At 40.1% G+C, this 27,877-nt stretch overlaps 2 protein-coding genes across 66 annotated transcripts in view; one reads left to right on the top strand and one right to left on the bottom strand.

Annotated features, from left to right (window-relative positions):
• Positions 1 to 3,279: 3,279 nt before the first annotated feature.
• Positions 3,280 to 19,862, bottom strand: GIN1 (gypsy retrotransposon integrase 1). Of its 19 annotated transcripts, none has more exons than XR_015280758.1 (12): positions 19,663 to 19,842; positions 17,659 to 17,703; positions 16,149 to 16,294; positions 15,070 to 15,263; positions 12,972 to 13,277; positions 12,078 to 12,266; positions 11,815 to 11,982; positions 11,086 to 11,374; positions 9,122 to 9,315; positions 8,275 to 8,335; positions 5,749 to 5,849; positions 3,280 to 5,454 (listed from the first exon to the last, which is right to left on the bottom strand). XR_015280758.1 is itself a non-coding variant. In XM_086868670.1 (11 exons), the coding sequence occupies exons 3-10, from the start codon at positions 16,285 to 16,287 to the stop codon at positions 8,321 to 8,323; spliced, it is 1,434 nt and encodes a 477-aa protein (XP_086724796.1). In that variant the 5' UTR covers positions 16,288 to 16,294; positions 17,659 to 17,703; positions 19,663 to 19,759; the 3' UTR covers positions 7,088 to 7,273; positions 8,275 to 8,320. The 19 variants fall into 19 exon arrangements, 15 of the variants coding, with proteins under 15 accessions (XP_086724796.1, XP_023799173.2, XP_086724793.1 ...); XR_015280759.1 differs by lacking the exon at positions 19,663 to 19,842 and adding an exon at positions 19,292 to 19,558; XR_015280756.1 differs by adding an exon at positions 6,670 to 7,273 and having other exon boundaries at positions 4,893 to 5,893; positions 19,663 to 19,862.
• PPIP5K2 (diphosphoinositol pentakisphosphate kinase 2) overlaps positions 19,484 to 27,877 on the top strand; it is a 52,816-nt gene continuing 44,422 nt past the window's right edge. For 12 of the 47 annotated variants that reach the window (XM_086868593.1, XM_086868582.1, XM_086868587.1 and 9 more), the window contains exon 1: positions 19,792 to 19,943. The gene's annotated coding sequence lies outside the window, so the exon portion shown is untranslated. Of the gene's footprint in view, positions 19,677 to 19,791; positions 20,243 to 25,296; positions 25,403 to 27,877 lie in introns of those variants that run through there. The other 35 variants (XR_015280755.1, XM_086868592.1, XM_023943389.2 and 32 more) reach the window with 10 other exon arrangements.

Below are 27,877 nucleotides of genomic sequence, written 5' to 3'. Positions count from 1 at the left end.
TTGGCTGTCAGAGTGTACTTTGGAATTTGTGCTTTCATTTTTTTTGTATATAACTTTTGTAGAAGTTGCAGGGGGCACTTAACACAGTAAAATTTTTAATGTGTTCTCCCAGCAGAGAAAAAAATGCTATTTTGTATGGAAGCTGGAAAAATATTTTGCTATGTCACAAGGTTGTTTGTTGTTTTGGCGTTTTTTTAAGACTAATAATCTGCATACATGTACAAAATCAATCTTAAACATTTAAAGAGGGATTTTACTTGTATTATAAAACTGCAAGGTATTTCCTTAATAAAACACATGGTCACAGCTAAGAGGAAACCTGTGTCTCAAACTAAATATGCAAATTAGTCAGGGTAGGCATTTAATACTAGCTGATTAGAAGTACATATTTTCTTTTTTTCTCCACACTTCTTTTTTCATTCATTCAACACAAACCCTCAGTCTTGTAATGAGCTCTCATATTTAGCAGCAGACTTACGGAAGTCCTGCTGGATAATTACCCTCTCTGTATGAGTCATCTGTACTGTGAATCATTGTGTAACATTATGACTAATCAGTCCAGTTTGAGGATCAGAGCATAATTAATGTCCTTTTAAAGCTGCTATTATAGCAGAGTGTACACAGCTGTAATTGCCACAGGGTTTTATGAAACAGTTTTCATTATCGTCATTGCAGGTGTTGTATGTAATAGGCTACTGCTGGCATTTAGGCTGCAAAATAGGCTTGAAGCTCCTTGTGGGGATTTTGCAAGGTTTATGGGGAAATAAGGGTAATGATAGTGGAGAAAAAGGTAAGATTTCTTCCCCCAGCAAGATTTTATAAATCCCCTTTTTCTAGGGGGAAAAAACAACAAACACCAAAACCAAAACCCCAGACTTCAAATGCATTATAAGCTGGTTTCTCACATATAGCAAAATCTCCAGGAGAGTCATCTGAAATTCTGGAGTACAGGCAGTTTCATGTGAAATGTATTTTCTGCATACTCTTGAGTTGCTTCCTCTCTTGCAAATTTTTGTTTTCCTAATGTTATAAGGAAAACAAGGTGTTTCTTTCTCACTTTCGAATACAAATATTATTTTTGGCTGTGGCCTTGATCCTTGTGTATATGAACAAAAAGAAATCAGTTAGTTGAGAAGAATCCTCTGAAGCTGTCTGCAAAAATGCTAAGTCACTCGTTTACAGGAAGTTCCCAGTGACAGCAGTTAAGAAAGCTGTGGTGACACTGCTTTCATAGATGATGTATATGCCATCAGTTCTAAAAGATTGCAGAGTTTTCTTAAAAGTAGTCAATAAGGGTATATTTTTCTAACATTTGGTTAGCTCACGTTATGTCCAAGTGACATAATGTTCTTGGCCTCCATTAGCAGAGCTCAGTGGAAGTAATGTGCAGCTTCCCTCTTTGTCCTTTCCTTTATTTGAGCTGTGTCTCCAATTCTAGATAATGCTTTGATGAGAGGGAATCAGCCAAACAGTTTAATTGCAAGTACAGGCTAAAATAGATTAATTGAGCTTTAATTGTAATCTGAGCTCTGTGGAATTCAGACATTGGTCTCTACAGTAATCCTGGGCTGCCTACAGAAAAGCGGGATGGAGGACCAGATTGGTGAGACCCCACTTGCAGTGCTGCATCCAGTCTTGGGGTCCCCAACATAATAAGGATGTGGACCTCTTGGGTGGGTCCAGAGAGGCCACAAGGAGGATCAGAGGGCTGAAGTACCTCTCTTGAAGTTGGGGGTTTTTCAGTCTGGACAAGAGAACGCTCCCCAAAGATCTCGTTTTGGCCTTTGAGTACTTAAAGTGGATTTATAAGAAAGACAAAAACTTTTTACCAAGGATTGTAGTGATGCGACAAGGGGGCAGTGGTTTTAAACTGAAAGAGGGATATTTAGGTTGGATATTAGAGAGAAATTGTTTATTCTGAGCATAGTGAGGCACTGACACAGGTTGCCTAAAGAAGCTGTAGATGCCTCATCCCTGGAAGCGTTCAAGGCCAGGTTGGATGGAGCTCTGAGCAGCCTGGTCCAGTGGAAAGTGTCCATGCCCATGGCTGAGGGGTTGGATTAGGTGATCTTTATGGTCGCTTTCAACCCAAGCTATTCTGTAATTTTTAATAACTGCATGGAGAGGCAACCAACTACTTTCCAGCAGCAATCAAATTTCAGCACCTCAGTTTCATGCTCTAATTTTGTACAGGTACAATGGCAAAACTGGAACATCTGAAGCTACCTGAAGGCACTGAATGTTCTTTATCTCTTATTAAAGCTGCATTTTATGAAAACAATGTACTAGAGACTTCATACTTCAATAGGAAAATTAATGTAAAAAGGAAGATACAAGCTTTATGAATCACAGTTCTCATTTTAATAAGCCAGCAGGCAATTCTCCATCCTAACAGGTTCTATGTGCTAATACTATTTATTGTATTAAATGTCGAATTCTGGTCATTCGATCTAAACTTTGGAGAGCATGTTTAAATCAGTTTTCAGCAGTTGTTGCAGATAAGACTCTGCTTTAATGAACAATATGTAATTGCACATTTTAAGATTTAAAAGACATGGTCCATGTGTTGTTGATTAATCTTTTCTTAAGTCTTTCAAAGAAGGAAGAATCTTTGCTATTGTAGAGGCTGAGTATTTTCATTAAATTAAGCTGACCAAGTAGCAAAACACCTTCCTGTACTGTATTAAGCATCTCCCTATTTTAGACAGTCTGATGCATGGGGAGTCTTACAGAGTTAAGGGAAGGTGGCTGTGATCCACTGGCAGGTGGCATCAAGTAATTTTTGGCACTTTTTTGTGAACCTGCGTAAAGTGCAGGCAGACTGGGGCAACTGCAAGGTGCCATGAGGAGGATGCACTGACGTGTGACACACACACTGCCACCCACATCACCTGAACATATCCCAATTAACTGAAATTAAAATCCCAATTAAGCAGCTATCCTTGCCACCAAGTATCATTAGGGGCAAATGGATTCCTTCAGAAGCATCTTGATTGAGTAGTTTTCTAATCAAGCAGTACACTGTAGAGTTAATGAGGATTTATAGATCATTGTGGTAAATTGCAAAAGCTTCTTTCTTGCCAAAACCAGACTTATTTAAGTTTTATCGGAGTCTTTAGGTCAGTAGTGGCTATCATGCTACAGTGCATTAGGATTAAGCATGTGTCATGCTACAGAGAAGGGGCTTGGTAATTTTTAGCTTGCCATTCAAATACACATGTGGGAACTTGCTTGAAAGACATGATATGTATTAGCAGTAAAAGTTGTGGGGAACATCACTACTGAGCAATTCAAAAGCAACTTTATTATTTAATTACTTAATTGCACATTAGGGCATACTTTAAAATTTTAAAGACTATGTTGTTATATAGTTCACAGTTTGTGTGGATTCGTGTACTGTACCAGTAAAAAAAGCCCCAAACCAGAACTGAATATTCAAGTCAATTAAAATTAAGAGCTGAAATTAAGCCACTGTATTTTCTATGTAAAACAGATGCTACTGAACCCTACAGTTTTAGCACCCTGATTTGCCTTTATGTGTTGGGGTTTTTAAATACTTACACAATAAAATATTTTTATTCTTTATGTGAATTATCAAAACTTTTAGTAAAATTTACACTGTGTCTGCTCTTTAGGCTTTTCTCCAGTAATGGGGAAAAAATTAGATTTCTCTGTATTATAAATTAGTAGCCAATTTGATTAATAAAAGAAGAAATTTATTCTATAATCAAATTACAATCATAAAAAGGAAACCATATGCAAAAATCAGTTCGGCACTGTGCCAGGCGAACAGCACCAGGTGAGACAGGGAGAAGGCTATCTGCAGCACTTCCCCACCATGCTTCACAAACTGCAACTGTCCCAAGGTGCTTTTTGTATGTTTTCAGGCTCTTCAGGGGTCTCTTGGAATACAGTTCTTACAGACAAATATTCATGTTGGCCTTGCTGCATATCACTATAATCTTGTCAGAGAAGGTTTCCTGGAAATATGCTAGGAGTATTATCAGACAAGATTATAATTTTAGCACAGATTTATGTATGCTACGTATTACATCTGTATAGCTAAGCCTTACTGGCAGAAGAAAAGGGGAGAGCTGACAATGTAGAGGAGGATTTAAAATCTACAGTGATAGCTACTTATCCAAGCAAAACATGCAAACTTCTTGCTATTTCTAGATGTGGTGGCCAAAAAACCTAAAAGAACATTCAGCTGGTGTTACTTTGGAAAGATAGTGCATGGTAGTCAACCTGGAAGCTGCACTAGATTTTTTCTAAATACTACAGGTCATGAATGCACTTTACACTGTTTCTTTCTTTATCTCCATTCCACTCATGTTTCTTATTAAATTAATGAGTTGCATGTGAAGCATGACATCATGTGAGTGAAGTTCTGTCTGATTTCACTGCACAGCTTTTAGAAAATATACAGATGCTGTATGGGCAGTATTCTTCTAGGGCACTGTGCCAAAGTACTGGTTTAAAGATGCAGTGGAGTAATTTTTTTTTACCTAGAAAATAGTCAGTGGTAACAGCTCAGCAAACGAGCGGAATTATTAATTACAGACTACATTTATTCTTCTGAGACATAAGATGCTAATGTTTTTAATTAGGATCGGAGATTTTTTTCAGAATTGAGGTTAGGCAAGTGCCGTAATAAGCTGAAGTTTGTGCTACTTACTATTTAGGGTTTCAGGGCAGAACGCTGCCCTGGCCACTGCAATTCTCAGTGCTCTGAATACCCTCTGGCCTCTGTTCCTTCTTCCTTCAGCCCTGACACGTCCTAAAATGACTGCTCAAGAGATAATTACTTGCAGAAACGAGGGACTGAGTCCCACAGTTCTGCCGTGTTTCCTCAGACCGGCTCTCAGGTCACACACACTGCCACACACGAGGAAGTGGAGGCATGCCTTTATTCCCTGTCAGATCCTGCTCACCGCAACCAAGTGAAAGATGAGCACTTCTTGGGAAGGTGTAAAGCTGTACTGAAAGTTTACCATAGTTGGCAGCTGTGGTATAAAACCAACACGCAAGTTGTTTTATACTCTGGATCACGTAACAGGTCAGTCACGCAGCCTTCACAAAATGCAGGTCATGTTCTCTTGGAAATGTAATGCTCCCGTAATTATCGACAGTTCTGTGTGAAAATTCCCGAAAATTGTGCTGCGAAGGTAATTTCGAGAGGAAGCCTCGGAAGTTCAGCGGGCAGCAGCTGCTGCGAGCCCCGCGTTCCCGCAGGCGGCGGCTGCCGCGGCTCCAGGCTGCCACCGCCCGACCGACGCTCCAGCACAAATCCTGAACGTCTCCAGAGCGAGACAAACACACCAAGATAAGGCTCCAAAAAATTATTTTCCGGTATGACACTGTAACTATGCGCTCTGCTTTCCTTCTTCTTGGTCTTTTAATCTACGGGAGCGATGGAAGAAGTTTCTGACTAGGTAAAGACTCAGAAGCAATCTGGTGGGGAAGCACAGGTATCATTTACTGCACATCACTGAAATGCTGCACAGAACAGAATTCATTTTCTTAAGGGCTTTTCTATAGGGGCTTTTATCACTATGTCTTCCAGCTTTGTGAAGAGTAATGAGTATTTTTTGCAGATTGTCTGGAATCTGATATGGTGTTACTTACTGTCTACAGAAGGAGGAAGTGAGGCATAAGGATATTAAAAGCATCAATTGCCAAAAATAATCAACTAATTTTGGGTAATGAATTTGTGAAATCTGATTTATTCCCTTTTAACCCACTTACTCAGATAGCACTTTACATATTCAAGGCACCAATTCTTGCCACCAGCTGCAGCTCTGAATGCTCCAGCTCTGCTGATGAGTTTTGAGATGCTTCTCAAGCACCTAAAAAAGAGCTCACCCATGTGAGTAATGAGTTGTACATGTGTCTCGGTTCTAGAAGACAGGTGTCCGCTAGGGAGAGCAGGAGCCTCCCTTGGGATGAAAGAATGTTGACCCTCTCCCTCCGAATTATTATAAATTTGAAATCAAGGGGCTTTCAGGCAGAGATCTGGGGATAGGAATAACAGTTCTTTACTAGTATAACCAGGCAAACAAACAAACAATAACTACAGCAATAACAAGAAAACAGAAACAGGGACCCCGTGACAGCTTTCTCGGCTGAGACGGGATGGAGGAGAGGCTTTGTTTCACAAACCCCTCGGGCAGTCAGTCCCGGTGCTCCTGCAGGGCTCTGAGGAACAGTCGGCTGGAACAGCAGGGATGAGCTGAGATCCTGGGCCGGTGGATGAGGTGGAACAGCAGCTCCGCGGCGGTGGCTGGCACTGCCACACGTCCCGGCAGGACAGGGGGTGCGAGGCCACCAACAAAGAGAGGAGAAGGAGAAGCAGCAGCCGCTCCGTCTGGGTGATGGCAAAATTCCCTTCTCGCCCCCGCAGCAGCTCCGCGACCCAGCACACCAACGTCTTTCCCCGAAAAAACCGAAAAAGAACCAGCCCAAAAACTGTCCCCACCCTCCTTTTCTGCCCCCTTCCCCGCCCTGGGCCCGGCCACTCATTGTCCATTGTGAGCACCCCTAAGTACCGGTAGTTAGGTTGTCCCAGCACATAATGGGTAAAAATTCCCCGGGCAGGCCAGAAGGACAAAACAAAAAAAAAAAAAAAGAAGACACCTAACCCTCAACAACATGGAAATAGAGAAATACAGAAAGTTGTATCCCAGTGATCTGCTTGTCACTGTACTAGCAATCTGTAGCAGGGCAGCACTGCTTGGAAGAGGAGACATGCTCTATTTCCTATGATAGTTATTGTTTTTTTGCACACAGGTTGCTGCAGATTCCTTCATCTATGCACAAGTCGAAAGGAGAACTGACCAGGGAATGCATCTCTCAGGATTAACTGCACCAAAATCAAATGTTTTAAAGTTCAGTTTACTATCTGGTTACTGCTAGCTGGAAAAGCCTTCCTCTTCAAATTAAAGCTTTTTGTGTAGTGCTTTTCATTAAAAATTTCTACATAGTTTGGTTACCAAGACATAAACAGAAGACGAGCAAGTCTTCCATTAGGTGCAGAAGAGAATAGTACCCGTTTCCTAAAGACACTGCTAAATCTTGCTTCTTTGTGTCAGTTTTGGCAAAACAGTGGGGTTTTTTCCACTTTCCAGTGATGTTCTTCATGTCAATAGTTTGAAAACCCTGTATTTTATTTCAATGAGCCCCATGCAAAGAAGGCCACCTTTCAGTGCACTGATAAGTCACCAATACCTGCTCGTTAATACAATAGATCAAAATACCAGGAAGCCTGAACAATCTGCAATATAATAAATGTACAGAGTAGTTAAATGTTTCTGTGTTTTCCTCATTATTCTCTCACTGCAGCATCTGCTTTCTCTTCAATGTAGCTCTAACAATTCCACACTCCAGTTCTGCTGTAAACTGTGCACAATTCAGGAACTGAGCACTTGGAGTAAGAAAAAAATAAGAGAGGCTGGTTCTCTTTTGCAGCTACCAAAGCAGAAATGAGTCTTACAAACAATGCCTTACTCTCCATTTTTATCCCTGACACTAATATTTTCCTCAAAAGCATGACATATAAAAATAAATATTTATTCCATGTGTGCACACCCACAGTGTATTCAGAAAGACTCTTTCTGAAGTCTTGGTGGAGAGAAACTGCATCTGTAGGACTGCATTTTCAGAAGACACAACATAGTTTGGGTATTAATTATTTTTCATTTGAAGTTAAAGATAGGATTCTGTCACGGTGATGTGCATCCCACAGATGCATTTCATGATATCAAAGACATACTGCACTGTACATGTCAATTTCTGTAGGAGGCAGGCACTTAATCCGCCTTGATGACTAGGTCTAATTGCCTAAAATTAACTGAAAACTCCTAATAAATACTACTTTCCTCCACCTGTGTTATAAGTCACATGACATTCAGGAGCAGAAATAAGAAGGAACACACAAATTCAGAGAGCAAGATAAGCAAATCTTCCACAGCACCATCCAGAAGTTGCAGAATTGTTCAATTCAGTTGTCTGCTAGTTTTCTTCATCTTTCTATCAATCTATTAAAAAAAAAAAAACCAGCCAACCAACACAAAACAAAAAAACAAAAACCCACAAAAACCCAAACAAACAAAATCCCCCCCAAAACACCAACCAAACCAGATCTGCACACATCAGTTTTCCATATAAAAAAATTCCTGTGCTACTGACTTTGAGAAACAGTGGTCTTATCAGGAAGCCCAGACCATTAACATGTACCCAAGAAAATCAGAGAATAAGTTAATACCAGTGCTTCACCTTTCATAGCCCACTGTCCATGGAAAATCTCACAACGTGCACAGGCTCAGTGAAGAGGTAACTGAAATGGAGAATGTGTTTATGGAAAAAGCACAAATGAATATTAAATGCTCTTGAGATTTTTTCATGTGTCTGAAATATTAAAATCATCTACACTAGCAGACTTTTGATGAGCAGGGAACAGCTGCAGCCCTCATTGTTTCATGCATAGAACACCACATGCATTTGATTTTGGCAGTTATATTGTTTTGTGAGATCTTAAATGGATTAGACTAGAAATTAAAAATTGTAAAAGTCAGAGGCTGCAGCTTCCCAGAAAGAATAGAAAACTGTTATAGAACAGGAAAAGGAAGACATGAGCTTCTCTGTAGTGGAGGGAAAATTTACACCAACTTGCTTAGATTTAATTCATCTCACTTTGAACAGACACATTAGGAATGAGTCATCCAAGGGTTAAATGGAAAAGGTCATTACAGTGAAATGATGCATTGTCCTGGGAGGATAAGAGTAAGGCACAGCCACATTGACATTCTACCAACAAAATCTGAAATTTAATTGCATGATCAGAATATGTGCTTTTTCTTAACATCCAGACAAATTAGATACCTGAAGCACTTTTAGACCCACAAAAGAGTAAAACAGATTGGGCTAAATAAGTTGGAGCTATTACTTTTTTTTTTTTTTTTTTTTTTTTAAGTTTGTAACAGTATTTCTAAGCTGCTTGGCAATGAAATATGATAGAAGAGTATGCTTAAATATCCTCTGTCTTTGTCTGAAGGGTCCAACAAGGTGAAAGCCATTGCTCTGGCTTTGCAGTGTTTGATCTGATGCAATGATCTTCTCTCACCTCAGACTCATCTGCTGACACTTGGTCTTTGCTGGCTGCAGGTAGAATCTGCACAGCAGACATGACATCTCTTCTGTAGTCATTTATTTCTTTTTCAGCAACAGAATCTGGTTGGTTTGAATTATTAGATCTTTCAGATAAGCCAATATAATCATGGTCAGAAACTACTGCACCTTGTAGAATGTAATGGTTGCCTGTAAAAGGAAAGGAGCTATTAGTTCAGATCTCTGTAGCCACTAAAATGTTAGTGAGGTGCTAACTTTTCAAAGCAATTTCCAAAAGAGGACAAGAATGTTTGAGTGACAGCAGACTGATAATGTGAATTTCCCAATTTCACTGAGCATCAAACGTTTGGCATCTCCTTAAGTCCACAAAATAATTCTTGTGATGATCCACACTTAGAGCTTTTCTTAGCTAAGTCAATGACTAGCTTGATGTCTATCATCGTCACCTATTGAACTAACAGCTTGAATAAATGGACATGTAGATTCTTTCATTTTGTGCATGCACACAGAAAAATGTAATTTCTTCAAGCTCTCGCTGGGAAAACTTACTGCAACACAGATAGCTCTCTTAAACAGTAAAAAGTTTAAAAACTAAGTGAAGTAGGGAAGTAAAAAAAAAAAAATACAAAGAAACCCCCAAACCAAAATCTATCCCAGCCAAGACCAAGACAGTCACTTCCTGAAAAAAGGGAATTCTGTTTACACGCTGTTTCTGCAGTATTCAGCAGTAAACATATTAGGCTCTAATACAACAAAGACCACTACTTTCAGCTTTTTATACAGTGAGACAATTTACCCAAAGTTACTGTAATTGCTGTTCATTATCTATATGTTTGATATGCATCAGCATATATGCTCATGCATCAGCAATGTAATGAGGAACCAGAAGGCACAGTGTGACTGTCAAAAAATAGTGGCCTCGTGACATGACATGAAGTCAGTATCTTAGTTACAAAATGACGACTGACAAATATTTCAACTTGTTACATGAAGTTCCAGAATTAGTTTCAGCTTTGCAAATCTCTCAGCTTTAAGAGGTGATGGAAGAAATTACCATATCAAGGTAGTTTATATATTTACAAGAAGCAAAGTTTGACCACATGTGCCAATAGTGTGGGAATTGTTCTGCTTTTCAAGAATTCTGAAGTAAACAGCAGCTTGTTCTGTGACATAAGTCTCCTGTACAAGTATTTAATTTTTTTAAAAATGCCTCTGGTGACTCAAAGACAGCACGAGCAGAAAAGAAACAGCTGCCACTATTTGATTTGTCAAAGAGCAAGCTAACAAGAGTAGAAGCTGGTAATCCAAATCTTTGTAAATTTCTAGCCATCCTACCACAGAGCATGTCAATTTTATTTTCTCCGGTAAGAGAAACACTTGACTTCTTTAATAGAACAACTTAAAATAAACTATTCCAGAATCAGTTCTCTGGTGATGTAGTCTTCCTTGTTTAAGGCTTTAGAAGACACTCCAATGTTGAAAAAAAGAAAAAGTTTCCATTGCACAAGCAAAATTTATGTGAATCCTGCCTGCACCAGAACCGAAACACAATCAGAAAATGCTCCTTGGACACGGTTCAGCCTGCTTATACTTCTAGATTGTTTCTACACTTCTATCAGCCAGCACAAATAGAGCCAAAACGGTGACTAGAAGCAACTTCAATAGAGGCTATTTTTAAAAAGACTTTGAACAATATTCATGAGCTCTATTACATGCTCTGCACAGTTTGATGTCACTCACACACTCTTCTCCTTACTGAAAAGTACAGTACTGGCAAGTACAGCTTTTTTTTTTTAAACACATTACTGTGTTTGCTAATACAATTCCCACTGGTGAGTGAATAATACCTTTTCATTCTAATAACCTAACACCACAAAAGAGAAGTTAAAAAAACAAACAAACAAACAAACTTTTTTTACATATATAAAAATACAAACTTAAAAAAAAAATCATATACACCTTTTTCACTGGACCCTCTTATATAAGGCTTGAGGTGAGACATCTTGATGGGTCTTTTCAGCCTGGATCCTGTGGAATCTCTCAGTATTGCACAGCCATTTTCTGTGATATAATCTATGATACAAGGACCAATCCATTCTGACTGGAAACGACCATCTTTCCACCAGTTTTTTCTTTGTCTGAGGACTTCATGTCCAACTTTAAGCTGAAGGGTATTTAATTGTTTTGTCTTCCTTTTGACTGTGATTTTGGCTCTGGTTTTTTGTTCATCTGAAGTTTTTTCGTCTGCCTACAGAAAGATACATGTAAAATTTTTTTCCAAAAAGTAATAATGCAATTTTGTAGCATTGGTTAACAGTGCTTAAGTATGACATTGAGTGGTTTTGGATGTGTGTAGTTTGTAATTATGTGGGACTGATGAGTGATGAAATTGCTTTTAACTTCAGAAATCACTAATCCATAGGCAATAGTTTTCAACTTCTTTATTCTGCCCTGTAAGTCAGACGTAGTAAACTTCTGACAATAGGTCTCTTTTAAGGTTACTCCCTCAAAATACATATGAGATGTGTTACACTGAAATTAAGAGGTCACGAGGGAAGGAAAACAAACTGGAAACCACCACTCAAACCCCCACATTATTTTAAAAGGTTAGTTATACTTTATGCCTCAGAACTTTTCATCTTTATCTTCACTCTTCTTACTAGTAAAATTAAAATACACAACATTTACCTGGAAATCTGAGGTTTTCTCTTCTTCCAGTGCTTGACTGAGTTTTTTAGTTGCTTCAAATATTTTGGCAAAACTGCTGTATCCTCCTTCCACAAATATATTCATGGGCTCAACAACATGTGGGTTACGGTTGAACATTTGGAAATATGGGGTGTTTTTATCTGGCTCCTATTTATATGGGGACCAAAAGCAAGCAAATTTAGCATCCAGCTTCACAGACATTTTGGAAGACTTCAGTCAAAAGAAGAAGAACCTTCACATACCAAATTTGTCAAATTGAAAGCATAGGCTATAGCAGACAAATGCTCATCCCAATCATTTGGATGGTCATTGCAATATTTGTTAAGGAAACTTTTGATTGTCTTGGACATTCTTTCATTTACATCATCTGTCTGAGGATAAGACAATACAATTTGTTCCACTCCAAACAGTGCAAACAGTTCTTCATTTATCTTCAAAAGAAGAAGAACACAATTAGTGAACATTTCCCCTGTTCTGTATCTCATTTCAAGTAAAAAACCTCAAGTTTTTCACCCCTTTTGTTGATATGATGGTGACTGGGAAAAATTTTGCATACATATTGGCACAAAACACACCAGGGCTGTGAATGAGAGCTAAAGCAGTAAGTAGGCTTAGGAGCCAGTGTTTGATGGTTCCTAGCAACATTTTTGCCACTTAAATCAATCTATCATTACCTCCATATCACAGTCTGATGACATCATCATCTCTGAGAGGAACTAAGTGCAACAAGTCCTTAATAATCACTATAAGGCAATGTCAAAAATACCCTTAGCTGTTGCTATACTGGGCAATATGTGTGAATTATATACAGCAAACTGCAGTGTACAAATTTATGCCAGTTCAAGTAAGTGACAAAACCTGCACTATGACTGCCAGGAAATAATTTTACTTTGTTCTTTCTACAAAGAATAAAGCCCTGGGAGACACTGCATAACATTACAATTGCAAATAATTGGTTTGACACTTGTTGTATGTGCAAACTTCATTGCTTTTTCAATTAAAGAAAAAAAAAAATACTAAAGTCTTTCTCAAAAGCAATCTAAAATTCAAATCTAATGTAAGGGAAAATGTATTTTTTCTTGAGGGGAAAACACAACAACAATAAAAAGAGATTAACTAGCCATGTAAATAATTACCTGATAAACAAGCTCCTTCCCTTGATCAATAGGCATCTTTTGAGGTGGCCCATATAAGAAAAACACATTTATGATGGCCTTGGCAATTTCAGCTGCTGAAGTGTCATGCAGTGGTAAGATAACAGTCCATCTTGTAAACAAATCTGTCATAATGATGATGTATTTGTGACTTCTGTTGGTAACATTGAAAGGTCCCGTTAGGCCTATAGTGACTGCAGCCCATGGGTCCTCTGCTTTGATGTGGTGTATTTTGGGCACTCTGGTGGCTATGTTCTTTGCTGCCTGGCACTGCTGGCAAGCATACACCTAGAGAAGACATCAGGAAAGATGTTATCAAAAGAAAAGTGACAGTAAGGTGATGACAACCACCAGTTATAGATCTCTGCTATTTGTCTGTAAATCAGGTCAGATCAGGCAATGCAAAACAAATTTATCACCGTTCTTACAATTTTTTACCCTTAGATTTTTCAGAAACAGCATAAAAAAAAAATAAGACCAAACAATACTAAAGGCCAGATGAGGGACATATAAAAGAACTTATAGCTGAATTCTCTCCATTCTGAAAGCACTGTGCTCTTTCAAGTCCACACTACAAATTTTAAAATCCAGTACTATCTCTAAATAATAAAGGAAGTAGGAAGCAACTGGGAGTGAAAGGAAGTCCTAATCATTCCCCATTTGGCTCATCTGTGTTTTAACTTTTCAATTTGTTTTTTCTTCTCTCGATTCTGATGCACTTTTTTTGTACTTTTCTTAACTCCTGGATTTCTCAGTCCCCTTCGGGCTGAGCTCCTTTGAGATACTCCTTCACGGGGAATCCTGCTTATCTCAGTTCTCTGGGTTCGAAGAAAACTCCCAAGCTCGTTAGAATCTTGTTTCTCATGTTCATTAGGATGTTATTACAAAACTTGGTGGGTCTCTCCAGACTATCTGCACAAGTTCAATTCACTGCAACCTGGCTCATTTTGCTCTGATGGTACAAAATGGCCCTGAACCATGTGGCTGCCTCATCTTTGTATCTGTTTTTACCCTATTAACTAGGGACACATGTATTGTTTTTATATTTTAACAAAAAAGTTTTCTGTATCTACTTATGTAAGTAAAACTGCGCCTAACTTTCAACCAATCGCTCTCTGTGCTTTTAAAAACTGCAGAATCATGGAGAAGGAAAAAGGAGAGCTAAAAACCACACCTTTTTTCCTCCATTTATTAAACCATCTAAAATCTGTATTTTTCATCTCAGTGGCATACTAAACATTCTACTACCTTCTACCCATTTTTTAAAAAAAATCCTGGTTTACCCAGGGATATTTGGAAGCCTTTCTGTCAGTGGCAGATGGGATTAATACTTTTTTTGGAGAATAGGACAAACAGAGAAATGTCTCTCCATTTCTGGGTTCCTACATATGTATGCTGTGGTTGAAAAACACTGGAAGTATACATAATCTTCCATGCATAACAACTTCATCTATGGGACAGAGCACCTTTGTCCAATCTAAATTGGAAGGAAAGACTCATTTTCATTTCATGTGAACTCCAAGTATTCAGGTGATGCAGCAAGCCGATAGCAACGGTAATTTGGCCTTAAAGGGCATTTACATATAGTTTCCTGAAGGATCAAATTCTTCTAGGGGTCCCTGCTCCTGCATCTTTGGGTGAAGAAGGAACTTCCCCAAGCTTCGATGTGTTAACTATTTCCTGAACACACCTAATTGTAAAGCAGAGACATTATCTGCTGGCAGCTACTCTGGTCACACATGCTTGTGATGGCACATTGCATCCTAACAAAGATATGTGAGAATTCTCACACAAGAAAGCTCTCTCAGGGACCAGATGTGCTCTGCCTACCAAAAGAGACCATGGCTCCCCACCACACCATAGAGGTGTGCAAGCCAGTAGTAAAAGTAAAAAGAAATAAAAAGTAGTAAAAGAGTAAAAAGAAATGCCATGCTTTGCCAAGATGACCAGCTGTAGTGTGACTGCAAGTTCACGTTTCCTCCTCATGAAACAGCCTGGGTACTTGCTGTACCAAAGTTCATAGGATTACCAAACGTTTGTAACAGACTACACAAAGTATCCTGTAGCTATGAGGCCATACCCACTGCTTGACATCATTTGTTACAGAGGTCCAGTAGTAATTAGACTCCACTAAAGTCAGTGTCCTTGATATACCATGATGAGTGCCAGCAGCATTTTTGTGGCATTTCTTGAGGACCTTTTTCTTCTCTTCATCTGAAACAATTACCAGGCGCATTTGTTTTCTGTCTTTTCCAACATAGAACAACTTGTTTTCTGAAAGAAGTACCAGCAAATTATAAGCAAATGCTTTGTCTTCTGGTTAGTTTACGAAACTACTGAGCATGACTCAGAATAGAATTTATTACAATAAGTTCACTTTGGTGTAAACATAGGTTTTTGTTAATAAACATTTCAATTATGTCCTCCAAAGAGCCATTAGTTCGACCATGTTTATTATCCAGACACAAGGAGTTAAAAGGGCAAGTCAGAATGCAAACAGCATTCCCACAGGAAGTCTGACTGAAACACAAACACTGGGACTGGAAAGGGGAGGTAGGAATGTTGAAACTGTTGTTTGTGAAGCTGTTGGGTGACTGCCAGCAACCTGACACTGATAGTCACAGATTTAACTCCTCCCTGCCTTCTCTCTACACAACATTGACAGTTTTGATGGGACTGGACAGCACAGCAGACTACAAAGGTTCATAAAGGCTTATATATCTCCCAGGGCTGCAATAAAGTCAGGAAGGGCCTGGAGGCTTTCAGGTGACTGATGGCAAAGTTGCTCTTGCACTTCTGCCCAGACATCCCCCAGACTGGATGGAGCATTTCTTGTCTCTACTTGTAGATCTATTTCCCTTTCTGTAATCCTTTCAATTATGGATTGCAGTGGCTACATATTTCTACAGTATATAAAATATGGTTTGGTTTTTATATAGATAAATAGACCTGTCCTGAAAAGGACTAAAGCAGATTGAGCTTCCATTTCTACAAACATCCTGTTATATAATAATCAGGGATTTGCAGTGCATTTGTCTCTTACAGAATGTTTATTAAAATCACAGAATGCTGCAAAGCAAGAGCTCACTTTTTTTTTTCATATTAGCAAATATTCATGTTAATATCTACTTTTAGCATAATTTGAGAGAAAAGCTTTACCCTTGATAACAAACTTTTTGGCAGCTTTCCTGATTCCACTTCTTTCACTTGATAATGTTGTGGGATGATATTCCCCTGTTCGTTTGTAGTATGCAATCTGCTTCAGGTGGAGCCCACCACTTTTTCCACTACGAACCATTGCAAATCTGAACAAAACGGACAGAATTTATTAGATAAATTGTCAAAGAAGCACATCTTGAAGTTTTTACTTTCTTTGTAGCTCAGAAGCATCGTGGTTATGTATCCTCTAAGAAGAGGCTATACACATCCACTATCCACAGTCAACTTTAGCAACATGGAACACTGCTTGAAACATTCATTTTGTTCTAAGCAGAGTTGGTTTTGTCAAACTATATTTTAAAAATTCCACACAATGCAGACTTCGACTATACTCATTGGACAGGGAAAGGAAATGGTATCAGAGAGAAAGAAATTCTCATTGTTGGATACCTCTCAAATTCAGTTGTACTGGGGATTGTTCAAAGATCCACCTCAGTTGAGAAAAATCCACATAGGCAAATAGGAAAAAAACCAGCTTCCCAGAGAGAAACTAATATAAATTAATTTTTTTCAGTAATTAATCAGACAATTAGATTTTGAAATTCCAAACCAGACTCAGCATGTGAGGTAACAATTTGTTCCTTGACATGGGCTGACTTCCCTGAGAACATCAATAAGCAATAATGTAATTAGGAAAATGGGCCACTGATACAGAACATATTTGGGTTTAGCAAGAATAGCACCAAAATAATTATGTAATAATGAAAATCAAAACATTCACAGGCAGGATTATTGTTGCAGCCTCCATATGATTTGAATGGTTTGCTTTTTTTCAAATCTGTTCCAGCAGCATAGACAAAGCAGAATTTTAATCCTGCTCTCGTAGATGTCTGCAGGAACAGGGTCAAACTTGGGTCTGCTCCAACTATAACATACAATTATGTTATAATTTCATAGTGAATGCTGGCTACCCAGAGCATTAAGTAATTGATTCCTTATCCTGCTACTGTTCCAGTGCCATATTGTGACAGTATGTAGCCTGCTTAAAAAGTAAATAGTTTGTCTGCCATATGTGCTAAGTGGCTTATAATTATGGGTAAGTGACAGTATTCAGTCACTCTGGAACGAACATCATCTCATTATATGGTGATGCTATCAGAAAACAGTATGTGTAAAACAAAATGTCTATTTTTTCAATTTATAGATTCTCACCTACCTTTACTACGCTGGTGGTGGGAAGGAGATAAAGACCTCATAAGAGCAATTATATCCACTTTCATTTCATCCTTTCCTCACAGAAAATAAAATGCTGTATGTTATTTTTGGAACTTGCACTCTGAGCTAAGCACTGCTGGTAGCAATGGCAAATGCATGCCAGGAACTTCCCATTCAAAATGTGACAAGACTTTTGCCTCACTGAATACTTCATTTCACACAACCTAGAGCTAGTTTTCAAAATAAGCCAAGTCTGTCATACAGCAGTTGTGTTATAAAGTAAAAAGTTTCATACCTGAGATAACTAACACAGATGTACTTTCCAACACCACGATCTAGCCTGTAAAGAAAGAGAGTGTTTCAGAACAGGGAAGGAGAGGAGCCAGAACACAGGACTGTTCTGACACATTAGTTTCCTGTAAATTTACAACTGACAGCACGTGCTGGTAAATTTGTTAACTAACAGCAGAAAAGCAGGTGAGGCTACCATGAAGTAAATTCATGTTTCCGTTGTTTAAAAAAAGCCAATTAACTAGTATTTCTGTGAGTGAAAGAACATTGGTGAAGGGCAATTAAAAGATCCCATCTGCCAGGGGGACACACTCAAGTTCTAATCAGGGGTTTCCTCAAGGCCAGTCCTGCACTTAAGTCACCTGAAGTCAAAAGTAGCCAAGTATGACCTGTCACTTAACCACAGGGATGATGGACTCTTTTGGCTTGACACAGACTTTCACACATGGGAAAAGATCTTACAGAACCATCTTTATTCTTCCAGTACTTTTGAAACTTGCCTGAAGCAAATATTCTCCATGAAGCCCAAAATTGCCCATTTTAATAAAATGAAGTTGCACAGCAACAAGATACTTCTAAGCAAGACCACAACATACTCTTCAGCTAAGCAGACAGTGTATCCACATTTCTGCAATGGTAGTTTCTGTTATACGCCTTTTGAAGAGCTTAGGTAAGCCAATGAAGAAAGAATGTGCTATGTAGCACCCACATACATTAATTTAGTATTATAATTAGTAAGATTCTGATCCAGCAAACTATTAAGTGCTGAAGTCTGCTGGATTTCTGCCTAATATTAGCTTCCTTCCTGGATATTTAGTTTCCTGTGCCCTTACTAATCTTGTCCCCCACTACCTAATTTACTTTGTTTGGCTGACTCCTAAAAAATGCCAAACAAAACAGCTCTGAAAAAAAAAACCCATAAAATTTTCTGGTTTTCTTATCTATTCAGGTAATCCATATGCTATGTCTCATATATTCATAATGCATCTGGTAGTCTAAAAATCAAAGACATAAAATTAGCTATCCATTTTCTAATACATTTGAAACTCGAAAAGTATATACTAGAAAGTACTTTAACAAAGAGAATGAAATTTCCATATAACCAAAGGTCTTTTTGCTTAGTGGCTTAGCCAAAGTAGTCATATCTGCTAATACTCAGCTATTTCATCCTTTAATGCCCATTTTCTCACAATCCTAACTGCAAAACTGTTCTTTCAGTCCAGTTTTTGACCAATTCCTCTACCTCTGACTGCTGTTCCTACAGGAAACAGAAATTGCCTGTGGAACCCTGAATCACCGTCACAGAATGGTTTGGGATGGACCTCAAACTTCCAAACTGCTACATGCTGCTCAAAGCCCCAAACTCACTTGTGCTCCAACACTTCCAGGAATGGGACAGACAGTTTGCCTGGGCAACCTCTTCCCGTGTCTCACATCCTCTCAGTAAAGGATTTTTTCCTGATATCTCATCTAAACTTGCTCTCTTTCTTTGAATCCATTCCCCCTTCCCAGTATATGCTCACGTAGGAAGACTCCCCTCAGCTTCCTTAAAGGCTGTGTCCAGTACAGAGCTTCAAAACACCGCTTTTCTACCCCAGGTACTTCAAAGAAAGTGTAAATCAGACTAACAGACTCGCCTACATTCCTCCCTGGTTTTACAAGCGTGACAGAAGGCGCCTAAGAGGCCGAGTGGCTAGCCGCGCCAAGTCGCCTCCTGCCGCCCGCGGTGGCGCCAGCCGCCATTCAGAACTCCCAGCAGCGATTCCTCTCGGGGAGGCACCCGCACATCCCCGCTCCTGCCCACAGCACTACACTACCCAGCGTACACCGCTCCCGCGCACGGCATGCCGGGAGCGGCGCTCGAGCGACCGTTCCCTGGGCCTCGCACCCCGCGCATGCACCAAGCGACGCCGACGCGACCTTTTTGCTTCCAGCTACCGCCCCCCCCCGCCACCCTCTCGGCCCGGCGGGCACGGCCGGAAACATCCGCCGTGCCGTGGGCACACACCTTCTCCGGCAGAGGTACCGGCAAGGCCCGTCGCGGGGGGCCACAGTTTCCCGGCCAGGTCAAGCACAGCGACGGCCCCCCCCCCCGAGACTTTTGTGGCGCCCCCGGAAGTGGCGGGAGAGAGGGGAGGGGGCGGGGCAGCGGCGACACCGCCTCCTCTGGGGACTGCGGGGCCGCCGCAGGCGAGGGGGGGGGCGTCTGGTCCCTCTTTTCTTTCTTGGCTTTTCTGCCTTTCCGTCCCTGGCGCGGCCGGGACGCAGGAAGGCAGCGCGGTGGCTGAGGCGAGTAGGAGTTCCCGTGAGAAGCGGTGCGGCGGTGGGTGGGGAGCGCGGGCGGTGCGGCGGGAACCGGCCCCGCATCGGAGCACGCGTTGGGCAGAGCCCGGCGGCGCGCGCTGCCCCGCCTGTTCCTCGTGCTGCTGCTGCGGCGGGCATGGCCCATGTGCGCTGTCAGCGCTTTGTCTCTGCGTCCTTCTGCCCTCGGACGGGGTTTCGCTGAAGCAGCGGCTGTGCCGGATGCGGGCTCTGTGGGGTTGTAGCGTGCGGGTGCTGTCAGTGTCAGGTGATGCGTTTTGGTACAGGTGAGCACGGGGTGGAAGGTGGTGTGTGCTTAAACGGGGAGGGAGAGGGAAGTGATAGAGTGTCTTTTGGAGCTTTGCGTTTGGAACACCCTGCTAACATCCCAAAAACTGATGATAAATTCAGTATAAAATAAGCTGGAGCAAAGGAGATTGCTGTGTATAATCAGAATAGGGTAAAAAAAAAATAAAAAATAGCACCAGCAGCCCCGAAGCTGAGAATTGGCTACACGTCGGGAGCAGAGATGAGAGAGCTGTAAAGATTGCATGTCCCGTGTAGCATTTATTTTTGTTTTCGTGGTGTTTTCCAGAACTTGGGAAGTTTATAGAATATAGGTTAGCTTTGAAAATGCTGGAGGTTTTGTACTTCTATTGTTTCTCTGTAGTAAGTCAAAAGCAGGAAGGTTTGGGGATATCAGTATCACAACCACAAGGAAATAAGTGGTTTTCTTTCTCATACAAACTACTTCTAATGCTGACATACCCTTCACAGCTGTTTGTAGCAGTGCTTCTGTATTGTTCTGTTGGTCTTTTTAAGGGCTGTTTCCCTCTATCTGTTTAGCCTGTATCTTTCTATCTTTTCTGCATCCCTTCTGTATCATCTTAGTGCTCTAATTAACGAGGCAAGCTTGTTGTTTTTTTTTTTTACTTGGAGTACCATAATTCTTATTGAATTCATCTTTGTCTAGGTGAACAAGGTTTGATTCAAGCAGTGCCAAAACATTTCTTGCTATGTAAACCTTATTTTTTTGTGGTATGTGGTGATGTAGTATGCCTCTTATTGGTCAATATGTGAGAAATTCGAATTTTTACACTGATTGGCTTGTCTTGGTTGTCTGATTCTTTCTATGGAAGAAAGTTCGAACCTTCTGGCAGTTGTGATAGAACAGATCAGGCCACCAGAGGCTCAGCCAAATGAGCTTGGGTACAGATATTTTTTTGTAAAACCTCTCATCTCTCATCAACATCATCAACAAAGTTGCATTAAAATTCTTTGTGAGAATGTGGAGAAGCTGTTTTGACATCTGTGAGTGGGATCTTTAAAATTTTGGAAGCCAGCCTTCCTGAAACATTCAAACTTGTCTCAAATATAAATTACTTTATGTAATGTATTTGATAGAGTTTGATTTAGAAAGGAACTTGGAGGTTAATGAATGTGAAGGTTTACCTATTCTGTGGCTGTGCAGGAGACACTTAAACACATGCCAGATGTCAGTTTGTGTAGTGTGCTAGTTTAAAATAACACTGCCTTTCTGTCTGGAAGGTAGGAGAATGATATTTACCAGATAGGTTTTTCTAGACTTCTAAGGCTGTTTTAACTCTTCTGTTAAGGGAATGTTTTATTTTGCAATTTGAAACGGAGAGTTGAAATATGCTTGTGACACTGCAATATTTGTAAATAAAACTCAGAGTTTTACAGTGCTGAAAAGTCACTCTTCTTCTGCTAGTGAACTGTTATGGAAAAGTAAGTTCTGCCAGCAAAGAACTTGGTCAGGAAAAGACCCACTTTATTATTAAGTTATTTATTAAGTTATTTTACTTTAGATTTGGTGATTCAAAATTGCTGAAAATACTTTGCCTAACTAACTATGCAATTGCTGTGAGAGAAAGCAGACATGGGGAAATCAGCCAAGTAATTATTTTTTGAAAACTGGAACAGTTGTGCTTTAAGACTAGAAATCTTTCTCTTTAGCAACTTAGAAGGCATGTATTTCCTTGCTGCAAAGCTGGCCTCTTAACAGACTCCTGACTTACATGGCATGGCACAACTCTTCTCAGTTTCCTGTCCCCTAAGATATTGTAATACAGAGGATAAGACTGAATATTACTTTTGTTACAAACATTACTTTGGTACACACATCCATTATTCTTGGAAAATAATAAGGGTCCTCAGAAAAATATTTAGGTATTTTTAAAATATTTTAGGTAGCTGAGGCTTGTTAACTAGCCTAGATATACAGAATTGAGAAATAGATATACAGAATTTGAGAAATGTTAGGTATTCCTGAGCAGAGTAGAAAACGCCAGTAAGGCAGGTATTTCTAGATTACTGATGTTTGAGAGTGGGTGTGTGGAAGTGTCTCACTGGAAAGATTTGGCAGACTAAGGACCTGTCTTCTGCCTGGAATACGGATCAGCAAGCCCTTTCCTGTAAAAAGCAATCCAGAGGCCACCTTAAGAAAAAAATCCCAAAACAAAACAAAACAACCTACATCAAAACAAAGCAAAAAAAACCCGAAAAACCTGACAAAAACCCACTTAGTGGTGGATGAAGAATGTGAAGTTGGATTATGGTAACTTAGTGATTAGAACAATTGAATGGAACAGGACATATACTACCTTCTGTATCAGAGGTTTCAGCTCCCTGTTTTCTATTAGTTGGAAGTGTGTACTAACCACCAAGCTGAAAGACACTGGGTAAAAACATCTGCAAGTTTACATTGCTGCTGAAGATGGAGTGCAGGTAGCTGTGCTGTAGGGTTTTTTTCCCCAGAAAACACGTTCATTGGCCACCAGGTACTTACTAAGCAGAATCATGGAGGAGATCCTCCTGGGATACTTGGAAAATAAGATGATGGATGACAGGCAGTGTGACTTCACTATGGCAAATTTGACAGATTTAGTGGCCTTCTATGACCACCTTAACTAAAGTTAAGTTCTTGTAGTCAATCTCCCTTAAGTAACTAAAGGGAGATTGACTACAGAAAAGCTGGAGAGGGACTATTTACAAAGACATGATAGGACCAGGGTGAATGACTTATAAGATTAGGAAGGAGAGATTTAAATTAAATATTATGCAGAAGTTCTTTACTAAGAGGGTGTGGAGGCACTGGCACAGGTTATCCAGAGAAGTGGATGCCCCATCCCTGGATATCTTCAAGGCCAGGGTGGATCAAGCTTGGAGCAATTTGGTCTAGTGGAACATTCCCTGCCCATGGTAGGGGTTTGTAACCAGGTCATCTTTTGGGTCCCTCTGAACCAAAACCATTCTGTTATAATTACTATACAATGACACATTTTTCACATAGCTTTTCTAATATATTATTTTATTTGTCCATAAAGAACTACTTAAGCACTGACTATGATCCCCTAAGTAAAAGAGGGCTCCATCCTCTTTGGATGGAACAGCATATCTTTTGAGGCTGGGACTGGGGGTCTGTCTGACCCCCAGCTCTGCCATCAGCTATCCCGGATAGGGGTCCTGGAAGGAGCAGCCATCCAGGGAGTCTCAGGCAGTTTCCAGCCAGAGGTAACCATTAGGAGCGTGGCCTGAAGCTTCACGTGATCAGCTCTTTTAGAAGTGATTTCTGCTCTTGTGATCAGCTCAGCTCAACTCAGCTCTGCTCATGGGTTACCCCAGCTGATGCACAGACAAGAGACGGGAGACTGTGTAGCGTTCTGTGGAGTCCTTTATTGGCAGGCTTCAGCAAAGGGAGCCAGTGACAATCTTCCCCTGAACCAGGCAAAAGCTGGGGTTTTTATAGGGAAGGGAAGAATTGGGAAAGGGACCAATGGTCTGAGACTGGGATAAGATGACCAATAGTTTACAGGGAGATAACATGGGGTCCCGAAGCAGGAAGGGGTCCACAGTTTAGTCACCATGACTGAGTAGTTTTGTTGTATCTTAGAGGACAGATTTCCAGAGAGGAGGCCTATCAGAGGACTGGGCTTCCTCTAGACACTTCTGTCCATTTGTCTGCTCCATGTGCCACAGCTCCTGCAAGTGCACATAGACTCTCTGTGGGTTACATCTTCCTTCAGGGTACATCCACCTCCTCCAAGGTTCCCTATGGTTCCCTATGGTCTGCTGGTGGGTCTCAGCTGCACTGTGGACCTCTGTGGGCCTACAGGAGCACAGCCTGCTTTACAGTGGGCTGTTGGGGAACCTATTAGTGCCTGGAGCACTTCCTGAATGTCCTTTCTGAATGATTTTGGGGTCTGCAGAGTTGTTTCTCTCAGTTATTCTCACCCCTCTTAGCTGCTGTGCAGTAATTTTTACCTTTTCCTAAATACCTATGGCAGAGGCATCGGCAACATGGCTGAGGGGCTCAGCTTTGGGCAGCAGCAGGTCCATCTTGGAGCTGACTGGAACTGGTCCTGTCTGACACATGGACAGCTTCTGGTGTCTCTTAGAGAAGCCACCTCTGCAGCCCACTCATTGCCAGAACCTGACCGGGTAACCCAGTGCAGGCACTTACCTGGCAAGGAAGACTCCTTTTAGTCTTAAGAAGTTTTTTTGAGGTTTCACTACAGTGAAACTGGAAGGTGCATAGTCTCTTTTGGAAAGGGAACTGCTGTAATTTTTCTGGTGGAGTAATGCTATTAGCCTAACTGCTAAATAGCGATGCTTCTGGAACATTGTAAAAAAATATCTGCAGTGTTCCTACAGACAGAAAGGCATGACAGCATGTACATAGTTGTCATTTGCATAGATTATGTCTTTTCATGTGGCAGTCTGAGAGCTGTGCTTGGCTTGTAGGCAGTATCAGTGTCTGGCTAAAAGCAACAAATAAAGGCTACTTTTCATCTTTTCTGGGAGTTTCTTGTCATGATTAGGGAATATGTTAGCATATTATGAAATCTAGAGCTCAGTGTTTGGAGCTCAGTATTTGATGCAATATTGGAGCAGATGACTTAGTTCTTGTAAAGCTGTGTGATGTAGTCTTTTTAATAATAATCTTTTTTCTTTGCTACCCTCTTTTAGCCTATTTCTTGTCTGTTATTTTGCACATCAGTGGAGTTTCTTGCTTACTGTTACTAAGCAGTGTCGCTCTATTAGGAACGGTGAGAAGAGCAACACAGACTCTCTAGGAGTCAATCAGGAGATTTTCTCCTACTTTATTCCTTCAGGTCTCTTTTATAGACTGATACATAGAAAGTACAGAAAGGAAACTCTTCTTGGTTAGCAAACTACTACATCACCATCATTGGTCAGCAGGGCTCACCACCCCCTGACTTTCTCCTGCAAAGAAAACAAGGGACAGAGGAACAACACCTGCAAGGATGTTTTCTGTCTCTGAGGATTGTTTTAAATCCTCCTTAAAACTTCCCAGGCCACTTTCTCAGGCAGGACTTGAGAAAGCTATGTGGTCTGCAATTCTACAGGCATTTTGCTGCCTGCTTCAGAATTAGCATCCACAAAGCAGGGCTGAATTACTGAAGGTGATGATAAACTTCATAAGGTTGTTGAAGTTTGTTTTTGATGAAGAGAGCTGAAGGTTTTTCTCAGCTTCATGTAGTATACTTGGACCTTATAAATTCCAGTACTCACCTGAAACCCTTATATCCCCTTGAATTTTCTGTGATTATTGTTTGATTTATTTCTTTGTGTTGATTTGCTTCTTTTCATTGTTGGGGTTTGGTTGGTTTGTTTAGGTTGTTCGAGTTTGAGATTTTGTTATTGTGTAAAAGTATAATCAGGAAGTAACTATAATGTACTTTGTGATTAAGAGATATTGGGATAGAGCTGCTCAATAGATTTTTTTTAGATTTTGTCCATCTCAGTAATACGCTGACAGCTACTGCTCAGCATCATAGGATGCATGGTGGACAACAAGATGCATACAGAACAACATCTGTATGTAAATGCTATTTTTTTTATTATTGATTACATGACCCAGGAGAAATTTTGTGTTTAAATTCTGTCAAGTTTTAAATTTGAGAGAATATGTATCTCTTGCTGTGTAAGGTACAGCGATAAGTCAGGTATGGTTTACTGACAGCATTGTCTTCAGCAGCTTATGTGTTTGGCATCCTTTCCCTTTTTTTCTGCCTTTTGACTGTCCTGTCTCTTCTCCCTTCCTGATAGTTTGTCAGACCTGAAAAAATGCTATTATTGAATATGAGTTCTTGTTAGTAGTTCTAAAGTCTCACATTTAAGTTTGAAGTATTATCAACTTTTTTTGCATCATCTGTAGAAAGGTGTCACACATGCACAGAGATCTCTTGGGATTGCCGTGCTTGGTGCTCTCAGCTGTCAGACTCCACTGGTCATGTCTTCTTCCTGTCTGTCCTCTGCTTCCACCTTCTTTCCTTTTCATGCTTTCTTTCTTGCATCACGAGCAACCCAACAAACTGTCTGTCTTTGGTGGTTTGTTACACCATGAATTATATTGCAGAACTGGAGTTTTAAAATGGATGAAATGCCTCAGCAGGAGTCAGTCAAACATTTTTGCTGTTAAATGTACTCTTAGTGAAAATATTAGCTATAGAGGTTCTAGCAGGCAGATATCGAAAACCTTTTGTCAACTTGAGACTATCTGAAAAATTGCTATTAACATTATTTTATAATGTGTTTTAATGAAATAATTTAAATCGCTGGAAGCTGATATGGGATGCAGTTGGAATATGCCTACAGCAGTAAAAAATGAAACTTTAAAAGGAGCAATATGGAGGTAGAGCACAGGGCAGTGGTCTGTTTTGTTAGTAGTATGTATTGTACATATATGTGAACAGTCACGTAACAGATGAGCAGAATCATGTAACAGATGAGCACTACTTATGATTCTTTGTTATTTGTTTGGTAAATTCCACAATGTAAATGTCACTGCTTTGATATAATGGCATTTTTAAAAGTTGTTTTCCTGAGTGGTTGGAAATTTAAAAATATTTTGTAACTATTGAATGCATGGTGTGCATACATTTTTTTTTCTTGAGGTAACAGATAAGAAGCACTTTTACTATACTTTTACTACAGTTTTGTTCCATTAGTTTCCATTGGTGTGCAGTATAGAAAGTGTATATTTGTTCTTCTGATGGCTGCAGAGACAGAAGAAAAAATCAGGTGAAATACTTCTGTTTGTACAGGAGTTGTATATGTTCTTATTAGTACTCAAAATGTGAGTGTTAAAACTTAGAGCCCCTTTTTCATGACTGCTCAGACCACTGCTGCTGTGTTGAGCTGACTTGTTGCTGACAGTTACTGGGATAGTAATCTTTATTATGGTCTAAGTAAATATGAGAAACACCAGTGCTGGATCCCTGAGCTGCTGAAACATGAGGAATTGGGACAGGAAAACAGTGGATATATCTGTTCACACCGTGAGGATGAGGTTTTGGCTTATTCTTTCAGAGTATGCTTTGGAATTCTTTTAGAATATTCTTGTGGTAATTGAGAGATGTTCTATTAGAAGAAAAATCTGTAGAGTGTTACTGGAGTAGATACAGAACTTGGAATGCAGAGCACAGACTATCAAAAATTTCTGATTTTATATATTTATAATATTGTTTCTTGGGATTTTATTTTGGTGGGGGGGGGGGGATGCTTTGTGCTTTTGTCCAAGACATACCATGTTGCAGACAGGCCACACATTTGGTTGAAAATCTTTTTAAGAACACCAGTACATTTCTCAAAAGTGAAGATTTTTTTTTATCTATAAACTGTGGACGAAAAGTCTTGTGTAACAAGTGATGTTTAAACAGAACATAGTCTAGTTAATTTTACCTGGAGAGGTCATAGCACAGTGGGAGGTGGTTGTCTGGACGTTATTGACTCTTTGGAAATTAGGTCAGTGTATATTCCAACACAAAGCTTTGGGTTTTGTCTTGCTTACAGTGCAGTCATTCATGGCTGAGATGAGTACATAATTGTCTAACATTCACTGTCCAATGACCTTATGCTCATGTACCAAGGGCAAG

This window comes from Cyanistes caeruleus, chromosome Z, assembly GCF_971803275.1.
Source record: "Cyanistes caeruleus chromosome Z, bCyaCae1.hap1.1, whole genome shotgun sequence".
In the NCBI taxonomy this organism is placed as follows: Eukaryota; Metazoa; Chordata; class Aves; order Passeriformes; family Paridae; genus Cyanistes; species Cyanistes caeruleus.
Note: the sequence above shows the minus strand (reverse complement) of the source record. Positions and strands in the feature narration are given on the sequence as shown.